Below are 19,397 nucleotides of genomic sequence, written 5' to 3'. Positions count from 1 at the left end.
AGAGTGACAGAGAGAGAGAGAAAGAGAGAGAGAGAGAGAGAGATGTGTGCGTGGGTTTGTAAAAAGACACCATTCATGAGACAAATCCATGGCCATGTTTTGTTGAGATGACTAGGCACTATTAGGCTTCTATGTGTGTAGGGAGTGGTAGAGTGGTTTAAATGGAATAGTCAGTAGGAGGTCAATCTGAATGGATACACTCTACTAAAATGTCACCAAATGCAGGACTAAAACAATCCACAGAGTTTGACGAAGACAGACTATTTTCTTTTTCTTTACAACACAGAAAGCCTTTTGAAGTAGAATGCATCAAGAATAATTGTTATGCCTAACTTGCCTTTGATTACCATTTAATGCTCACTTCAAGTTATAGTTTAAAAACACTCATTTCATAACTTTAGAAAATCCCCAAATGTATATCTATTTTGTATACCGTACATTATAACTTTAGGATGCTGAAATTCACCTGTATTTAAAATGACTAATTTGAGTTTTGTGTGTTTTATTTTAAAATAGAACAATTTTAATAACCGCAATTTATTATATCAATAATGTGAAAATAATTCAAAAACAGAAAAACAAATAAGAGTGAGTGAAATATAAATAAAAACTACTTATATGACGAAATAACTTTATATGACACAATGATATTGTGGTCTCAAAAGCTTAAAGCTGAAACATCTGTTTACTTCAAAAAGCCCTGCTCACAATAATTCATGTGCATTGCAAACATTATATAAGTGTTAAATTATCATAGATGAATTTACAACATACACAACTGTTAAAAGTTTGGGGCTTTAGGAAGAAGTCTCTTATGCTCACCAAGGCTGCATTTGTTTGATCAAAGATACAGTAAAGTAATATTGTGAAATATTACACTTTAAAATAACTGCTTTCTATTGTAAAATAGAAAAAAAAAAAATTATTCCTGTGATGGCAAAGTTGCATTTGTTCCTATCATCAATGTTGAAAACAGTTGCGCTGCTTAATGTTTGTGGAAACCTTGATAGATTTTTTTTTTTACAGGATTCTTTGATAAATAGAAAGTTCATTTCATAGCATTTATTTGAAATAGAAATCTTTTGTAACGTTATAAATGTCTTTACTGTCACTTTTGATCAATTTAATGCGATATTTACAAAAAATTTGTCACTAAACCCTAACTTTTGAATGGTTTTGTTGGTCAAAAAAAAAAAAAAAACACCTTGGTAAAGGAACCAGCCCTTGATATTGTGGTGTACACTGCACACTAGCTAGAGTATTCAAGCTTCTGAATACATTTTACCTCACCGTGTGCCACCCTGCTATCACCACAGTCCACAAAACACAGTGACAAGGGAGGTTTTGTTTTAATTTCAGATGAGGAACTAAAAAATGCATAGCACGTCTATTTTGGAAACAGGGAAGGTCCATGATGTGCGGCTTAATTATAAGGAGTGAACGCAGAGTACTTCCCGAGACGCCACAGCACTACAGCCTTTCTGTTTATTTCCCAACACTTCTAGGAACAGAGAAACTGTCTGGATGCATTAAGATCTCCACCATCACAAAGCTGGAGCTGACACGTGTTGTTAAAGGGTTAGTTCACCCAAAAATGTATTCTGTCATTTATTACTCACCCTCATGTCGTTCCAAACCCGCAAGACTTTCGTTCATCTTTGAAACACAAATGAAGATCTTTCTGATGAAATCTGAGAGCTCTCTGTACTCTCCATAGACAGCTATGCAACTACCGCCTTGATGTTTCAAAAAGTTCATAAAGAGATCAAAAAACGAATCCATATGAATTGAGTGGTTTAGTCCAAATTTTCTGAAGAGACACGATCGCTTTATATGATGAACAAATTTCATTTAGGCTTTTATTCAAATATAAACATTGATCGGCAAACATAAACAGAAGCTCAATCTAACTTGCTTGACGCGCGAGAACAAACCTTTTGCCGGAGCTCAAACGTGAATGAACACGAGACTGAACCTCATTAGTTCTTGCACGTCAAGCGAACATGCTTGAGCTTCCGTTTACCACAATTGATGTGTGAGTTTAATCATAAATTTTTTTATCAGTTCATCATATAAAGCAATATTGTCTCTTCAGAAAATTTGGAATTCATATGGATTCGTTTTATGATCTCTTTATGAACTTTTCGAAGCATCAAAGTGGTAGAATGCATAGCTGTCAACGGAGGGATAGATTTCATCAAAAAGATCTTTATTTGTGTTCCGAGGATGGACGAATGTCTTGTGGGTTTGGAACGACATGAGGGTGAATAATTAATGACAGAATTTAAATTTTGGGGTGAACAAAACGAATGGCTTGGAAATATTAAAGATCTGCCATTGCATCGGTTAAGAAAGGTAACAAAAAGCAAAGCTTTATATTTATTAGACTGGGAGGTTAAAACCACCTGTCAGAACATGAAGCCTATATTCAGAAGAACCCGGACATTAGGATTAAAGGTAGAAGGCGGGTACACACCCTATGCAAGTGTGCTTGGCAATGGTAATTATACAGGAACAGGTTTGATAACAGATCCCATTTCTAAAACCAGGATGGGATAGAACAGTCTCCTAAAAATAAGTGGTCGTGATACTGATCAACTGATTTAGCAAGCACTAAACTAGTTTTGAATGTGTTAAATTAGGCAGAGTACACAAGAGCAAGGCTGCTGCATACACTTTACTCATTGTTGCCATAGAACAAATTATTCATTCTGTACAAGAGTCGACTAAAAAGGGTAATTCACACAAAATTAATTCCAGCGTTATCATTTACACACTCATGTTGTTCAAAACTTATATGACTTGCTTTCTTCCATGGAACACACTATTCACTGCTCGCTCTTTTCCATGCTATTACAAAGAATTACGAATTTTAAAGCGTAAACACACACACACACACACACACACACACACACACACACACACACACACACACACACACACACACACACACACACACACACACACACACACACACAAAAGCACTAAAAAAGAATCATAAGAGAGGTCTATATGATTCATATGCTATATTCCAAATCTTCTGAAACCAAACAATGGCTTTTCATGAGAAACAGATGAAAATGTAAGCATTTTTTTGTGAATAACAGTTTTTAATTAATCAATTGATCCAGTTCACTGGTATAAATGATTTAGTCACGATTGGACTGATACAGGTCACAGATCTGAAAGTCCCTTTGCAGTCAATAATTTTATCCCTTAAAACTCATCATTGATAATCAATATGACATTTTTAAATGTTTTTTTTTTCCTGTGAAAAGAGTTTATTCATGCCATAAAATAGCTGAAATGTATCTCTACAGCCTTGCTTCATTTAGTATACGCTATATTCACGCGCTATATTGCTATATATACCCGTTTTTTCCTGTCCCTTCATAAAGGTGTTTTTGTGTTCACTGTGTTAAAATGCCCACAGAGCAATAGAAAAATCCCCGCCCCGCACGTTGACGGGATAGGCTACAGGTTTGTGACGGTAGGAAACAGCCGTTTATAAACTGTTTTTGATACAGTCTTGGTTCACTGCAGTTTTAAGGAGAAAATACTCAACATTGGTGTTGACTGATAAATTTGCACATGGTTTGTCTTGAAGCATATTAAAAAACACCACATAGACATATAAACAACAATAAAAAACTTGATTTTCACCACAGGGGTCTTTAACATTAAAGAGGTGGTTGATTATGATTTCACTTTTCTAACTTTAGTTAGTGTGTAATGTTGCTGTTTGAGAATAAACAACATCTGCAAAGTTACAATGCTCAAAGTTCAAAGCAAAGGGGAGATATTATCTTTTAAAGAAATATTTTTTTAAGGACTACAACAAACGGCTGGTAGGGACTACACAACATTCCTCCAGGGTTAGTGACATCACCAACCCTAGAATTTACATAAACCCCGCCCCCGGGAACGCGATATATAGATTATCATGACAGAATATGCTAATCAATGACTAGAAGATAACTACACATAAGCTACATAAATTCATCACCTAACCATTCAGAAATGTTGTCTACATGTTGTCACTTCTTCTTGAGTCTCTCCATCTTTGTCTGACTCCGGTTTGAACATAAAAGGCTAAAAGTTTTTGAAATTTTCAGGACACAAGCTGTTGAAGCTCCGCCCCCTGTGCTGGGAGCAGCAGCTCATTTGCATTTAAAGGGACAGACACAAAAACAGTGCGTTTTTGCTCACCCTCAAAAAGTGACAATTTTAACATGCTATATAAAAATATATGTGGGGTATTTTGAGCTAAAACTTCACAAACACACTCTAGGGACATCAAAGACTTATTTTACATCTTGTGAAAAGGGCATTATACCACCCCTTTAAAGGAAAGATTATCAGTAAACAAAGAGGTAAGTTTGGTCTGTTTCTCACTCAAAGCTACCATAGGGATTTAGAAGGCATGGAATTTAGAGAATAAGTCATAATGACCACTTTTATGGTGATTTTGTGACTTATGAAGTAGCTCCAATCTCTAGATCAGTGACCAGTACATAACTTCAAGATTTCTCTTTTAATGTTCCACAAAATGAATATCATGTCAATAATATCAGCTTAGCCACACATACTTGCTCTATTTACAGTTCACAAACCAGGAAGTGTGGCATTAATAATGCCTTCTAGAGGGAAGTAGACCCTCTGTAAACTCTTCAGCTGGCATCAAAACCCAAACACAACAAACCAAGGCAGATCACAGGCTCTTTATGAGAGGCCACGCATTAAAAATTCAGAGGCTGCACAAGTGCAGGAAACGGGTTGGATAAGATACTGTTCCGTATACAGGAAGGACCTCTGTGAATATCATGTTCAACTGATCTCTAAAGACGACTGAGACATCATTTCTATTTCATTTATCTCGTTGTCATACACACTTTTCTCCTGCCAGAAGCACAGAACATGTTCACCACACAACAGCAGAAGCTGATTGGTGATGCAATGGTAAAAATAGAAAAAAAGGCAACGACAGCTGATTGCTATGGCAACGAAGAGGCGGGCATCTGTTAGTTCATAATGTACCAAAAATGCAGCTGTTTGAACAGCCAAAAAAGCAAACCATCAGAACCACCAAATTGTTATAAATTATATATATATATATATATATATATATATATATATATATAGTGAGGAAAATAAGTATTTGAACACCCTGCTATTTTGCAAGTTCTCCCACTTGGAAATCATGGAGGGGTCTGAAATTGTCATGGTAGGTGCATGTCCACTGTGAGAGACATAATCTAAAAAAAAAAATCCAGAAATCACAATATAAGATTTTTTAACTATTTATTTGTATGATACAGCTGCAAATAAGTATTTGAACACCTGTCTATCAGCTAGAATTCTGACCCTCAAAGACCTGTTAGTCTGCCTTTAAAATGTCCACCTCCACTCCATTTATTATCCTAAATTAGATGCACCTGTTTGAGGTCGTTAGCTGCATAAAGACACCTGTCCACCCCATACAATCAGTAAGAATCCAACTACTAACATGGCCAAGACCAAAGAGCTGTCCAAAGACACTAGAGACAAAATTGTACACCTCCACAAGGCTGGAAAGGGCTACGGGGAAATTGCCAAGCAGCTTGGTGAAAAAAGGTTCACTGTTGGAGCGATCATTAGAAAATGGAAGAAGCTAAACATGACTGTCAATCTCCCTCGGACTGGGGCTCCATGCAAGATCTCACCTCGTGGGGTCTCAATGATCCTAAGAAAGGTGAGAAATCAGCCCAGAACTACACGGGAGGAGCTGGTCAATGACCTGAAAAGAGCTGGGACCACCGTTTCCAAGGTTACTGTTGGTAATACACTAAGACGTCATGGTTTGAAATCATGCATGGCACAGAAGGTTCCCCTGCTTAAACCAGCACATGTCAAGGCCCGTCTTAAGTTTGCCAATGACCATTTGGATGATCCAGAGGAGTCATGGGAGAAAGTCATGTGGTCAGATGAGACCAAAATAGAACTTTTTGGTCATAATTCCACTGAACGTGTTTGGAGGAAAAAGATTGATGAGTACCATCCCAAGAACACCATCCCTACTGTGAAGCATGGGGGTGGTAGCATCATGCTTTGGGGGTGTTTTTCTACACATGGGACAGGGCGACTGCACTGTATTAAGGAGAGGGGCCCGTACCATAATGGTAGTTAAACAAACTCAGGTTTACTGAGACATACCTGGCTATCCACCTAAATTGGGTTCATGGTATAGGCCCCAGTTTTAATTTGCAATGTCTTACCCAGAATAAAACCTGCTCCAGAGCAGGTTAGCCATGTAGTGTAAGATAACACGGCGAAGAACACAGACCAACTTCTTGAACTCGAAAAACCAGAGTTTGCTCAAATTTAACTGGGTAGCCACTGAAACCAGCTTTGTAAAAAAAAAGGCCACAGGGGTTTGAACCTACATTCAATTACCAGACCAAATCTTCAAATACTAAGCCACACCTCTCCAACCCTGTGATGGTTCTGAGTGGTGATGGTTCTAAGGAAATAGTTTTGAAAATCACTCACCTGGTAGAAGTTTTGCTTCTAGTTTCTTGATGGGCAGTTGAGGACTTTTCTTTGAATCAGTCTGTGAAACATTAAGAACACTTAAAATCACATAACCACTTTCAAATATTTGAGAGAGAAAGTCCTGACTAGATCTTTACTCTGACAATTTTCTCCTCACCATAGATGGTGTCACATTTAGTCAGTCAAATTGTTAATTGATCTAATTATGTGTCTCTGGAAAATAGTGAATTGTGACATTGGATTATGTGTACTCTAAAACTTTTTGGTAACACTTTATTGGGTGACGTAGTTACACGTTACTACATTTATTTACTATAGCAATAACATAAAATTATGCATAACCATGCATAAACCCTAACCGATACTCAAGTAAGTGCATGTAGTTCATTAATATAACTTAGTACTTACATAAGGTGGGTACAATGTAACTACGTCACCTTAAAATAAAGTGAAACCAACTTTTCTTAATCTGAAAAGATAAAAGTAAGATGTCTCCCTGTAAAGTTAGGACTGGGGTTTGATTTAGGGTTAATTGCATGCAATTATGCATAATTTATAGTTATTACTACAGAAACTACATGAAACAAGCCACTGTAAAAATAGTGTTACCATAATTCTATATTTCATTGTAAATGATGGGGTTATTATTCAATAATTCCATTAGTTAGATGAACATTTCAAACACCTCGCTACTCTTGTTTTCCTTACTAACACACTGGCTGATGCATCGTCCAGCACATGCTAAATTTAGCCTATATGATACAATTTAAAAGTAAATCCACATTGTTCTTAAAGGAGGCATCTTCACCCATCTTATTCTACATGTCTGAAAACACGGTAGTGCCGTGGTCCTTTTGGATACTAACTAACTAACAAAGTGAACAGCACTGTGAACAGCTGACACCTGGGTTACGGAGTTACCACCATCAAACCAAGTGAAGACTGAACTACAGTATGAGGTTACCAGTCGTCCAGATGTCAAACATATGTGGTGACACAGGTTTCAATAGTTTAATAAATAAGACTAATGACTCTGTCTTTAGCTGCTAGTCGTTAGCATGCTAGTGTCTCACTCACCTGAAGTGGAGGAAGATACGACTTAAAAGTAGGCTTCGTTTGTTTACCGGAGAACATCATTTAAACCGGACGATTTCACAAAAATGCGACCTGTAAATCCATATAAGAGCGTTTTAAAACTCTTAAAATGTAAGCCAAACTGTTTTGGGTTACTTCAGACCTTTAAATCCAGGCTTTCTTCAGCAGCTGATGTGTTTACATGCATAATTTCCATAAATGCAAAAGCAGTTTTTAGTCTCAGTTGTGCATGCAGTAATATCTCAGCTGGATCTGGTCTGTCCCGCTGAAGTCTCTTCGTTAGCGGCTGTCAAACTCAAACTTTTGCTGCTTTAGTTTCCCACTCTAAACATGCACGTCATGCTCAGTCTTCTTGATTCAACAGTTTGAGTGTGTGTGTGTCCTGTGGTGGTGTGCAGACGGGCTCAGTCCTATAATTCACCGTCCGTTTTCAGTTCAGCCATGTTTATTAAAGGCGAAATGGGGAGGTGCAGCGTGCTTGAGCTCTGGACCACAAAAAACAGGAGGAGTGAGCTATGGCGAGCCCTCTGGACCATTGGAGCGTTCTGTTTTTAAATATTCAAATTGTCCATAACATTAGAAAAAATATATTTACATTAACACATTTATTTGAGTGAATATGTAAACTTTGAGGGGGAATTTAGCCTACTAGAAATGTATATTTTCGAATGCAGAGAACACATTTACAATTATTTCAAAAGCCCACTATTTAAATGATTCGCAATTGCGTTGCAATGTCAAAAACAGCATGCATGAATAGATAGTTTTCATATTGTGCATATTTTGGCTTGAGTGCATTATTGTACTCTTAGCGCCATCTGCTGGAGTGATCTGAATCCTGCACACACAGTCTCTAGGCCACAGAGCTTGACTTCCAGCTCCCCCTTCCTGAACGTCATGTTGAGCTTGACCTAGTCCAGCTCCAGCTCTTGTGGATCTTATGGGTGGGGGGATAGAGTTATGGGTAGGGTTAGACTAGAGCAGCCAGGGTTGTTCAAACTCAGTCCTGGAGGGCCACTGTCCTGCAGAGTTTATCTCTAACTTGCCTCAACACACCTGCCTGGAAGTTTCTAGTATGCCTAAGGACTTGATCAGCTGGTTCAGGTGTGTTTATATTGTAAAATATTAGGCTATTACAATTTAAATTTTCTGTTTTCTATTTTTTAAAAAATATATGTTTACAATTTTCAGCAGCCATTACTCCAGGCTTCAGTGTCACATGATGCTATAGAAATCCTTATCATTTTAAAATCATATGTATCCAGATATATTGTCAAAACAAGCATCAGCTATCAATATTAAGATGATTTAGCATTTCCAATGTATGTATTAAATTATTATTAGTGTTATTGTATTATTAGGGAAGGCCTACTTTTATTATTAAATTGATAGGCTATTATAATTAATTTGATTACAATAAAAGATTACATACCTCCTCATTGAAAATTGTCTAAAAACATTTAGATCCTATAATTAAAATTATTAACAGTCTATAATATTTACGAACACTGCAATAATTAGTTTCAAAAACAGTTTGTTTAACATGGACATTGTTTAACAAATTAAAGGGGCACGGTAGCTATCGCAGGTGGCTTGGAAGACGTGGGTAATATATGGTTTATCCATTTTGCAGCACAAACTGGAGGTAAGCAACAGTAATTTGTAGCTAGTTTGATAGCTACCGAAATTAAGATCTCCCGCTTTCATTTTCTTTCTTGCTGCAGATGAAACGGTTAAACTTCTGTTTTCGCGCAGGCGCAGTGAGGGAAAAAACACTGAGTTTAGGGCAATCGGTTAGTAGCTTTCCTTAAACTGTGCGATATAGTCACGCGGAGCGACCAACATTTCTGACATGCCAGAAATTCTTCCGACCATTCGATTGCCGGTCGTGAGAGGTTTATCGCCTCTCGTTTCCTCCTGTACACTGCACGAACACTGCACGACAGACGAAAATCGCACAGTGTGTGTATGCCCGCCTTAATAGTTCATTGCAGTGATGTAGTCATTTATTTTACGCAGCCACACTGCGCATATAGGACATGCTTTAATACGCCTGAAATCATCTGGTGGGATTCCCTTCGGAATGACGCGCTGCGCTGCGCGGCGCTCCTATTGGCCAAAGGCAACGCACGAAATTCTCCATTTATGGGTTGTTTGCCTCTTTGATTCCGTCAAGCAGCAGCAGCCACAAAGTTTAACTTTGTATTGTAGAGCAGACGCTCACTGCAGTACAGTCAGTCAGTCAGTGCGCTCGAGTTTACCGGTGCGGTGTACACTAGTATGGAGCGGCGACACTGGTCCTGAGGAGACATTAAACAGCACGAGAGGCCAAACGAGACAGTGACATCACACCGAGAATTTCAAGAGGTTTATTTTAATTTAATAAACAGTTACAAAACGGATTATAACAGAAGATCGGCTGCGCTGTGATAAACGAATAAAAAAATGGTGAGTGAAAATGTATTTCTCATCACAGTCGCCTATCGCCTACAGAGATAAACACAAGGGCTTCTGCTTCCAGCATCCTTATCGACATGCAGAATGCTGATGCTTGATGATATTATTTTCAACTTCTTTCTATAGTCTCATCCCTATGGATGTGATCATTAACGAAATCTTATAGGCTACTAATAAATGTAGCCTGCTTGGCATCATAAATGCTTAAAATTCAGATAAAAAGCTTTTCACTGTGATCAAAACAAGTAAAAACTTCTACTAAAGTTTTTTTTTTTTTTTTTTTTTTTTTTGAATTACAGATATTTAAATATAGGCCTATCAGGGATTTGTAAATGTACATGCACCTTATGCACATTTAAGATTACTTTTTTATTCTATGGCCATGTTATTATTATGAACATATCATGAAGGTCGTGTCTGGTCTACTGGACAAACACCCTCAGTTGTGTGTCATATTTAGCTATTGTTTGCCCTGCATCTCTTGTTCACTTAGACAGAAACAGCCTCCCTGTCCCAGCCCTCCTGAACAGGTTGTAGCTATTTATACTAGTCCCGGTTACAACCCAGTTTCTCTTTTTATGTTTTTTATTTTTTGGCACTGTGTGTTTATTGAGGCTTCAGACATGCTTGAATCGATAGTGATCACTATCGTGTTTCCACCTTCTCAGATCAGTGTGGCAGTTACACACATTGTAGTATTTTGATCTTCACTCATTATTAACATAGCCTATTCTTTCATGTCATCCTGACTTAGTGATACGTAATAGTGGAAAACTGCACGTTACACACATTAGTGTCCATGGTTACAGCACACAGAGAGATGCAGATAAATGTTGTCGCATGTGAAACTCACTTCCGTACTCATGCCCATAAGGATGGGTTGGGTTCTGCTTTGAATAAGTGTGTGTGCTTATTCGTGTGTCCACAATGAGACCGTTTCCTCTTGTTTAGGTGGAAAACGACACCGTTTTTCATAGCTCCTCAAGCAATATGTTACGCTTGATTGTTTTCGGCTTCGTATGATCCCAGATCCCATGGCAAGATGCTTTCACAGACCCTGCTTGTCTCACATTCAGTGTCCTTTTCGGCCTGTCAGCTGGTAAAGAACTGGTACAGATCAGGTGAAAAACCAGTAAATCCAGTTCAGCCATCTCTTCAGCGCACACTGAGACATTCTCTGCAAGCCATGTAACCGGTAGAACTAGTTTTCCCTTGGGCTTTGCACATATGGGACAAACCTTTTCTCCGTGCTGCCTCTGGTATTTAGTATTACAATATTATAATTCGGTCTTCATAAAGCATTTTCATGCAAAGAAAAGGATACTTGTGGTTGGCTGTGCTAATGCGGTCACAATTTTACAGATACTTATAAGTGGTCCATTAAGATGTTCTGACAGCTTCTATAAATGAGGCTAAAACCAACAGTGATTAGTGTGTACAAGCATTATTCTTTAATGTTATCCTGCTTGTGAATTCTCCACCCATTTCTAATGTCACATATGATGCTAAACTCGGTATGACCTACAGGCATCTATACTTATATGTTTGTGTGTGTGTGTGTAATTAATAGGTGGAGTTTTGAGCTGTATTTGTTTTGACTGCAGTTTTACGTCAGTGTCCTTTTATGAGTTTACTCATTTTGGTTACAAAGTTTGTCAAAAGTACTCATTTTACTCATTACTCATGAGTCGACTCTACTCATGACAGCTCAAAGATATGGAATGATTTCCGAAAACTGAACCAGCAGTTACACAACATTACCTAATTTTATGATGTTTACCAGCTGTGAAAGAGCAATTTAGGTTAGATTTTGTAATATATCACTCAGTTACCTATAGCCTATATGCCTGATCTGCTGAATTTAGAAAAATAATTCAAAAAGCTTTGTGTATAGTATTAGGACATTTTGCCCATATTGCCCACGATCAGGCTGAACACAAGGCCACAAAAGCAAGATACGATTGTTCTTCTTGTTTCTTCTCCAGTGTCTATCTGGGTCCCGTTTGCTTGGTCTCCATATTTCAGAAGTTGCTTTACAGGTTAAGCTGTAGTAGCATGGTAGCTTGATTCACTTTCTTTTTTCCTCCTCTGCACTATCTCCTCTTGTCCTCTTTCTTTCTCTGCCAGATCCTGAATAGTAGGTCAGTATGGCAGCATATGTTTTGCATTAAGAGCTGCAGAGGGGCGGTACATGCTGAGTAACATCCCCCTATTCAAAGCATCTATGTCACACCGCCACAGGATTGCTGAGGAATCCAGACTCTTTCTGGAAGAGTCAGCAGCCCTCACCTAAACAAGAGAAAGATCTAGCAGGATGGCTGACATCTGTGGTCCCCATAAGTCAGTACTTTCATTTAGGGGGGTTATTTTTGTACATGAACATATTACAGTCATGGCAATGAATATCCCTCAATATCAGCTGGCCTCTTTGATGCTCTTTTATTGTTGGTTCTGAACTACACTTAACTGAGATTGTTAAAAACATCCAATTCAGAACTTCACTCCCAGTAGTTTAGATATAAAAGATAATTTCCACTGATGTGTTCAAGTTAAGATTTATATGGTTTGTTTACTGAACAAGTTGAAAAGGATGAAGGAAAACATTAGTTAGACTGAAATAAACCTTTAATTGAAAAATCTCTATTGACCTTTTCTTTATGATATGCACCATATGTTGATTAACATATTTTCCCTTCTTTTTTTGTGGTGACTCTTTGAATGGTGGTTTCTATTGACTTCAGCCCTGTTAAATGTGAAGTGAAGCCACTTTCTTGAGCTCATGAAAGTAATTTTGTTGAACTATACAAATCACAACATGTAAATAGGAAAATGTTGGCGTTATTTTGTCACTTATTGGGAGCAGTATGCTAGCTGGAGCCGTTTACCTCCAGTCTTTGTGCTAAGCTAGGCTAGCGGTGGGTGCGTCAGACAGAGTTACGGCACACACGGAGATGAAAAGGGTATGTATGGACTTATCTAACTCTGGGGGATACGGTGAATAAGCTAAAGTCCCCAAAAGTCATCGTGTTCCTTTAAAGCCGTGGCCTAGTGGTTATAGCACCCATATAGCACCCATATCCTCATCACCTACAAGCCTTCCACATACAGGGGCGCCTCTGTAGAATTTGTGATCATGTTCCAGGAGGGATGTTCACCGTCAGGCCCTCTCTTTGATCAGTGCCCTTGGAATCATCCTAACCTTCCCCCATATTACAGCGCCCCTATCCACATACTGTTCAAAAAAGTGTAGGGTCAGTGGGTCTCATTCACTAATAATTTGTATTTATATGAACTTCTCACCAAAACTTTCGGCCTAATTCACAATAAGTGTGTATGCGCATTAATTTGTTCTTAACCTCGTTCTAATGTTTATGAATTGAAGTATTCTAAATGAGCGACTGCGTGGCCGAGGTCAGTCATTTACATAAAAAACACCAGAACCATTTCTATATAAGTGCATTCCGCACACCCTATTTCTTTTGTCACACTCAGCAAACAATGACACTATCTAAAGACGCATCTTGTCTGAGAGCACGCGCAGCAAGATCTTCCAAGCAATGCCAAGAGTGCCATCCTCAAAACAAGTTCAAACGCAATAAACTACTTTTATACAGAGATTACAGACCTATGATTAGCCAGCAGTGTATCTGCTTCTTTATGCAGCTTAGGCTATAAAGCACCTTTTCTTACTCTTTTACTGAGTATTAAGCAGCACAACTGTTTTGAGCATTTTCAAAACAAGAAATGTTTCTTGATCACCGAATCAGAATATTAGAATGATTTTTGAAGGATCACGTGACACTGAAGACTGGAGTCATTTCTAAATATTACAGTTTTTACTGTATTTTACATACTGTAAGCATGAGACTTTAAAAAAAAAAATGTATTGGTAAAAGCGGTTTAGAAAGAACAAAAAACAATGCTTCATAGGTGAAGAGAAGGAGAAAGAATGAGCGCTTTAATGCTTTAATCAATCTGGATATGGGTGCTATAACCACTAGGCCACGGCTTTAAAGGAACACGCCGACTTTTTGGGACTTTAGCTTATTCACCGTATCCCCCAGAGTTAGATAAGTCCATACATACCCTTCTCATCTCTGTGCGTGCCGTAACTCTGTATGACGCACCCACCGCTAGCCTAGCTTAGCACAAAGACTGGAGGTAAACGGCTCCAGCTAGCATACTGCTCCCAATAAGTGACAAAATAACGCCAACATTTTCCTATTTACATGTTGTGATTTGTATAGTCACAGCGTGTACAAATAACAAGGTCACATGAGACACAGCCATCTTCTAACCGTATACATACTGGGAACTATATTCTCAGACTGTACAAATCACAACATGTAAATAGGAAAAGGTTATTTTGTCACTTATTGGGAGCAGTATACTAGCTGGAGCCATTTACCTCCAGTCTTTGTGCTAAGCTAGGCTAGCGGTGGGTGGGTCAGACAGAGTTACGGCACGCACGGAGATGAAAAGGGTATGTATGGACTTATCTAACTCTAGGGGATACGGTAAATAAGCTAAAGTCCCAAAAAGCCAGCGTGTTCCTTTAACAGTATTTTTCTTTTGATTACTCCATGTGAAATCTCTCTTCATCTGCATAAAAACATGATTAGACTCTAATGGAGAGCAGGCCCAGTTTCCTTAAGGAGTTGGTTTTGTGAGATGTGCTGTCAGCTGTAAAATGAGATCATTGTCACTGTGCTCCTGCCAGCTCACGTTCGGCTCCTCTCACCTTGCCTCTCCTGTTTCTCTCATCTGAATTAGTCTCTTATGTGGGTTCACTGGTACCGTCTTCTGAAAGCAGGTCAAGGGGACTGGTGAAAACATGATATCAAATATTGTTCAGTTTTGAGAGTGGATAAACAGTATGCTTGTGTGCCTCATAAACCGACAGAATGCATGCAGAAAAGTCTCTAGTTAATAATATACAGTATGTGCAAATTCATGGCTGATGTTTGCTTACTGATAGAACAGCTCATAATTTGTTTAAACTGCAATAAAAGCCATAATGATTGAAACAGATATTTAGTATCTTAGTTGGATATTGTAGAATTCGATTTGTACTACATTTTGTTGTTTGTGAAGAAATAGTAGAAAACAGCAACGAGTTATGAGCTGGTGTTTCTGTCTGCTGTATAGTTCCTGTTGAGGTGACCGTGGGCTGACTAATCTGTGTTTACTCCGCAAACTCAACTCAGGGCTACAGAATGACTTGTGTTCAAATATTCTCACATGCCTTAGAGATAAATGCAAGTGAGAACATTACAGGCAAGGTTATAACAGTGCTCTGTTTAAAAGAGGATTTATATATAAAAAAATTTTTTATTTCATATTGCCAGTCTCTTTCCTGACATACACTTAAAGGTTCTTTTTTGGCATCTATGGTGCCATGAAAAACCTTCGCGCTTAAAAATAAAGGTTCCAAAAATGTTGGTTCCCCAAACAACCTTTCATTGAACAATTCTTAAAAGATTTTTTTTTTCTTGGTGTTAAGAACATTTTAATAATATAAAGAACCCTTTTCCACTATAAGAAACCATTTGTGCAATGGAAAGGTTCCATGGATGTCAAAGGTTCTTTATGGAACGATAGATGTCATTAAAGAATCATTATTTTTAATGGTTTTAGTGGAACCTTTCCATTGCACAAAAGGTTGTTTATAGTGGTAAAATGTTTTACACTCTTAGAAAAACAGTTCTGTTAAGAACTGTTCCCTGGCAGGTTCCTTGGAGAACCAAAAATGTTTCTTCTATGGCATTGCTGTGAAAAAACCCTTTTGGAACCTTTTATTTTTTAAGAGTGCAAGTACAAACGTTATGAGGAAGACCGTACTTTAAAAACATTTTTTAAATATTCACACGCTTCACCTTCATGTTATGCATTTCTGGCCCAAATATTACTGCAATGTTTCCTCAAACCGCTCAGTTTTAGCTCAACAGTGTCTCTGTTTATCTGCAAAACTGACCGTGACTCTTTGAACCCATGTTTCTCTTTTTCCTCCAGCACAGCCTGTGACATACAGTATTTGTTCACTGACATGATCAGTCTCAGTCTGTATCCTAGTCATGTATTTGCATATGCTTTATTATGGGAAACTGCTCTGAAATTCAGTTGACTAAGACATCTAAATGTCCTGGCTCAAATACACAATCTGAGATTCACGAATATTCACGAATATTTCACACTGATAACAGTGCATAGCTGCTGTCAAAATATATAGTAGAGTTGTAATTGACAACACATTGGTACAATGGTAACAATGAAGGAATAGTGAGTTTAAATATTTGAATATAGACTGAATAAAGATTTTGGCTGACCACTTGAATGACTATAATTGGCCAAGATAAGATTTTTCAAAGCTTTATGCTGACGAGTGATGCGATGCAGCAGCAGCCAATGGGAGTGCAGACAGTGACATGCTGCCTAATGCTGTTGAATATTAAAGCTGAATAAAAAGGTAGAAGCCATCAGATCTTCAGTGTGAACAGGACTTTAATTTGACCCATAACTGCCTCGGTCATCTCAATGTTTTCCACAGTGCATGAGGCCAACCATATTTATCCTGTGTCATTTCCCAGAGGAAGTATGATTTACAAAGCTCTTCTTTCATATGAGGGCCAATCAGCCATTGCCAGATAAAGCTGTTGCTAGTATTGTTTTCTAGTCATTAGTTTTAACTTATTTTCAGTGGTTAGCAGTTTGAATAATTAAAAAAAAAAACTTTCAACAATGCAAAGAATTATGGGAGAAAACTTTTTCTAAATTGAATAAACACTCAGTGTTTTATCAATGTCAGGCAATGAGGGCCAGAACAATTGAAATAATTTCTGACTGTTTTGATGCTTAAAACAATGAAAAAATGTTATCCTTCTTGCCGAGTCTCTTGCTGAGCCTTTGAACTCTTTTGTCATTTTCAAAATGAGTTGAGAGATCAGACAGTTGAGCATGTGCGGTGCCTGATCCACATGTTTGGAGGAATGTAAATATTTGTGCTTTTGATAAACCTCTGAAAGAGCTACGTAAAAGCTAGAGGCTTCACTTCACTTCAAAACCACTTTGGCTCAATTTGTCGAACCTTCATTACAGCACGATGTAATTAACTAGGTCAGCATATGTGTTCAGCTTCTGTCCTTCATAGACAAAATAAGTAATAAATAGTTTTAAATAAAAATACATGCTTATTTTTGCAGTAAACCTATAGTGCAAACTTTACATTTCTGTTTTCCGAATGCTAATTATAATATGCAAATATGTGTTTTTCAGTACATTATATATTCAGTTCATGCAAAGTAACAGGGTATAGCTGGGATTATATCGATTTTGTCAGAGCAATGAGTCACATGAGTCACTATATTGTTTTAAGTTTTGTAAGTTTTAAAAATGGTTTATTTGAATATTTTGGTGAAGTCGTTCCTTGACCAGAACAAACAAATAACATAAAATGTTCTGAAGAGAGGGTAAGGTTTTTATGGAACTTTTTTTTTTAATAAGATGGCATGGACCTACAGCTCAAAATCATTTGGGGTTGGCATCGAAATATAACACTAAAAATGTATTTTTATAATTGTATTTTAGATTAAAACTGTAATTATATTATGTAATTGGTGAAGATGGAAATTGTCACCTTAAGTCTGAAGAATTTTTAAAATAATTATAAAAGATGGATAATGTTGATGTTTTGTAGTGTTATGCAAAAAATAAATCAACACATTCCCAAATTAATACGTTAGTCTTCATTTTGATATAGGCTAACATGTAATAAAACATGTTTTATATAACACAACATGACCTGTTCCGCATCCTGAAACAGTATTGGACAATTATTTACATGAATGCAAAGGTACTTTCATTTAACCTCAGTAATTAAGTAAATTAAAGCTGTCTGACTACTATCAGAGTGATCGAGCTGTGTGCTTGGCAGCGGCACTAATGCGAGATCTCGGTTTGCTGTTTCTGATCAGAACCATTACTCAGTTGGAAACTGGGAGATTTCTTCTCGTCACTTGCCAGCTCCCATTTCCCGTTGGCTATGTGTAAGAGCCCCTGATCCGAAACATTCCTCTGCTGGTTCTGTTTACTCTTCCCTGAGTCTGCCATCGTGAGTAACTCGTGCACACAAGCCTGACCACAGCAAACCATCCCTGCTGAGTCTCCCGGCCCATTTCACCCTGTCTATACAATTACGGTAGACACGAGATCTGTACTGATATTAGATCAGTTTGAAAGGATGACGTTGACAAATACCACTGCCGTAGACCTGTCTGACTGGCCCTTCCATACGGTTGTGCATTTAGATGCATTCTCCTCATTTTTATGTAGGTGTGCTCTAGGGTGTTGCTTAGTCAGGGCTCTTGATTCTTAAAGATCAACTCAAAATAGACAGCAGCGAAATAGCTTGAGGTTACTTGAGCTTCACTGTTGTGTTTAATCAAGTTCCCACACATGCCTGACTTTGATTAATGACCTCATTACAGGCTTCACATGTGGGCTGGTAATATGGCCCCTATCTGTGGAAAATTTGTTTTGACGGGACAGTTTTATGAGGCAGAAGTTATTTATGCTACCGAACACTTGTAGTACGGTAGGCACCATGTATACTGCTCTTAAAGGGATAGTTCAGCTAAAATATGAAAATGAAAAATCATTTACTTACCTCAATGTTGTCCTAAAACTGTATGACATTTTATTTCTTCTGCGGAACATAAAAGAAGATATTTTGAAAGTAAATGCGGTAACATTGCACCCTACTAAACCTTTGAGATATTTTTCAAAATATCCTCTTTTATGTTTCACCATAAGAAAGTCATACAGGTTTGGAATGAGATGAGGGTGAGTAAGTGATGACAACATTTTCAATTTTAGGTGATCTATCCCTTTAAGAGTTTGGCTCTTAAAGTAAATATTGATTCTTGTTACAAGGTCCAAAACAGGTATGGAAATTATTTTATTACTTGAATTTCTTGGTCAGCCTCCTCTGTGAGACACTCCTTTATTTTGAACCAGATGACGAGGTGGCATTTGTTTGTGTACACAAGAAGCTGCATGAAATGGTTATTATCTGCTTGTCTTTGTGTGGGATATCAAACACAGTAAAAGCCTTCCTGATATTCATCCTTGGAGAGATTGTACCTCTCTAAAAGGTATAACCATAAATCTGCCCCATGAACTTAGCCATAGGCTTTTATTTATTCATTGGTGTGCATCTGGGAAGATCCATTGTCATGTATCTTTTAAAAGCAGACAATTAGAGGATCCATAAGCCATGACTGCTTCTAAGCAGAATATAAAGGTTATCTTTAAAGCAT

The 19,397-nt window shown here is 37.8% G+C and overlaps 2 protein-coding genes across 7 annotated transcripts in view; one reads left to right on the top strand and one right to left on the bottom strand.

The window, feature by feature from the left end:
* mtmr10 (myotubularin related protein 10) overlaps positions 1 to 8,088 on the bottom strand; it is a 31,538-nt gene extending 23,450 nt beyond the window's left edge. Inside the window, exons 1-2 of the mRNA XM_084405698.1 lie at positions 7,609 to 8,088; positions 6,529 to 6,589 (exon numbers count right to left, since the gene is read on the bottom strand). Of these exons, the coding sequence (XP_084261824.1) occupies positions 6,529 to 6,589; positions 7,609 to 7,668 (121 nt within the window). The 5' untranslated portion in view covers positions 7,669 to 8,088. The remainder of the gene's footprint in view (positions 1 to 6,528; positions 6,590 to 7,608) is intronic.
* Positions 8,089 to 9,737: 1,649 nt separating this feature from the next.
* Positions 9,738 to 19,397, top strand: part of myo1ea (myosin IEa) — a 52,108-nt gene continuing 42,448 nt past the window's right edge. For 4 of the 6 annotated variants that reach the window (XM_084405688.1, XM_084405687.1, XM_084405685.1 and 1 more), the window contains exon 1: positions 9,810 to 10,074. In XM_084405688.1, coding sequence (XP_084261814.1) covers positions 10,072 to 10,074 — 3 coding nt within the window. In that variant the 5' untranslated portion in view covers positions 9,810 to 10,071. Of the gene's footprint in view, positions 10,075 to 19,397 lie in introns of all 6 variants that reach the window. The other 2 variants (XM_084405684.1, XM_084405686.1) reach the window with 2 other exon arrangements.

This window comes from Rutilus rutilus, assembly GCF_951802725.1.
Source record: "Rutilus rutilus genome assembly, chromosome: 3".
Taxonomy (NCBI): domain Eukaryota; kingdom Metazoa; phylum Chordata; class Actinopteri; order Cypriniformes; family Leuciscidae; genus Rutilus; species Rutilus rutilus.
This window is presented reverse-complemented; position numbering and strand designations above follow the sequence as displayed.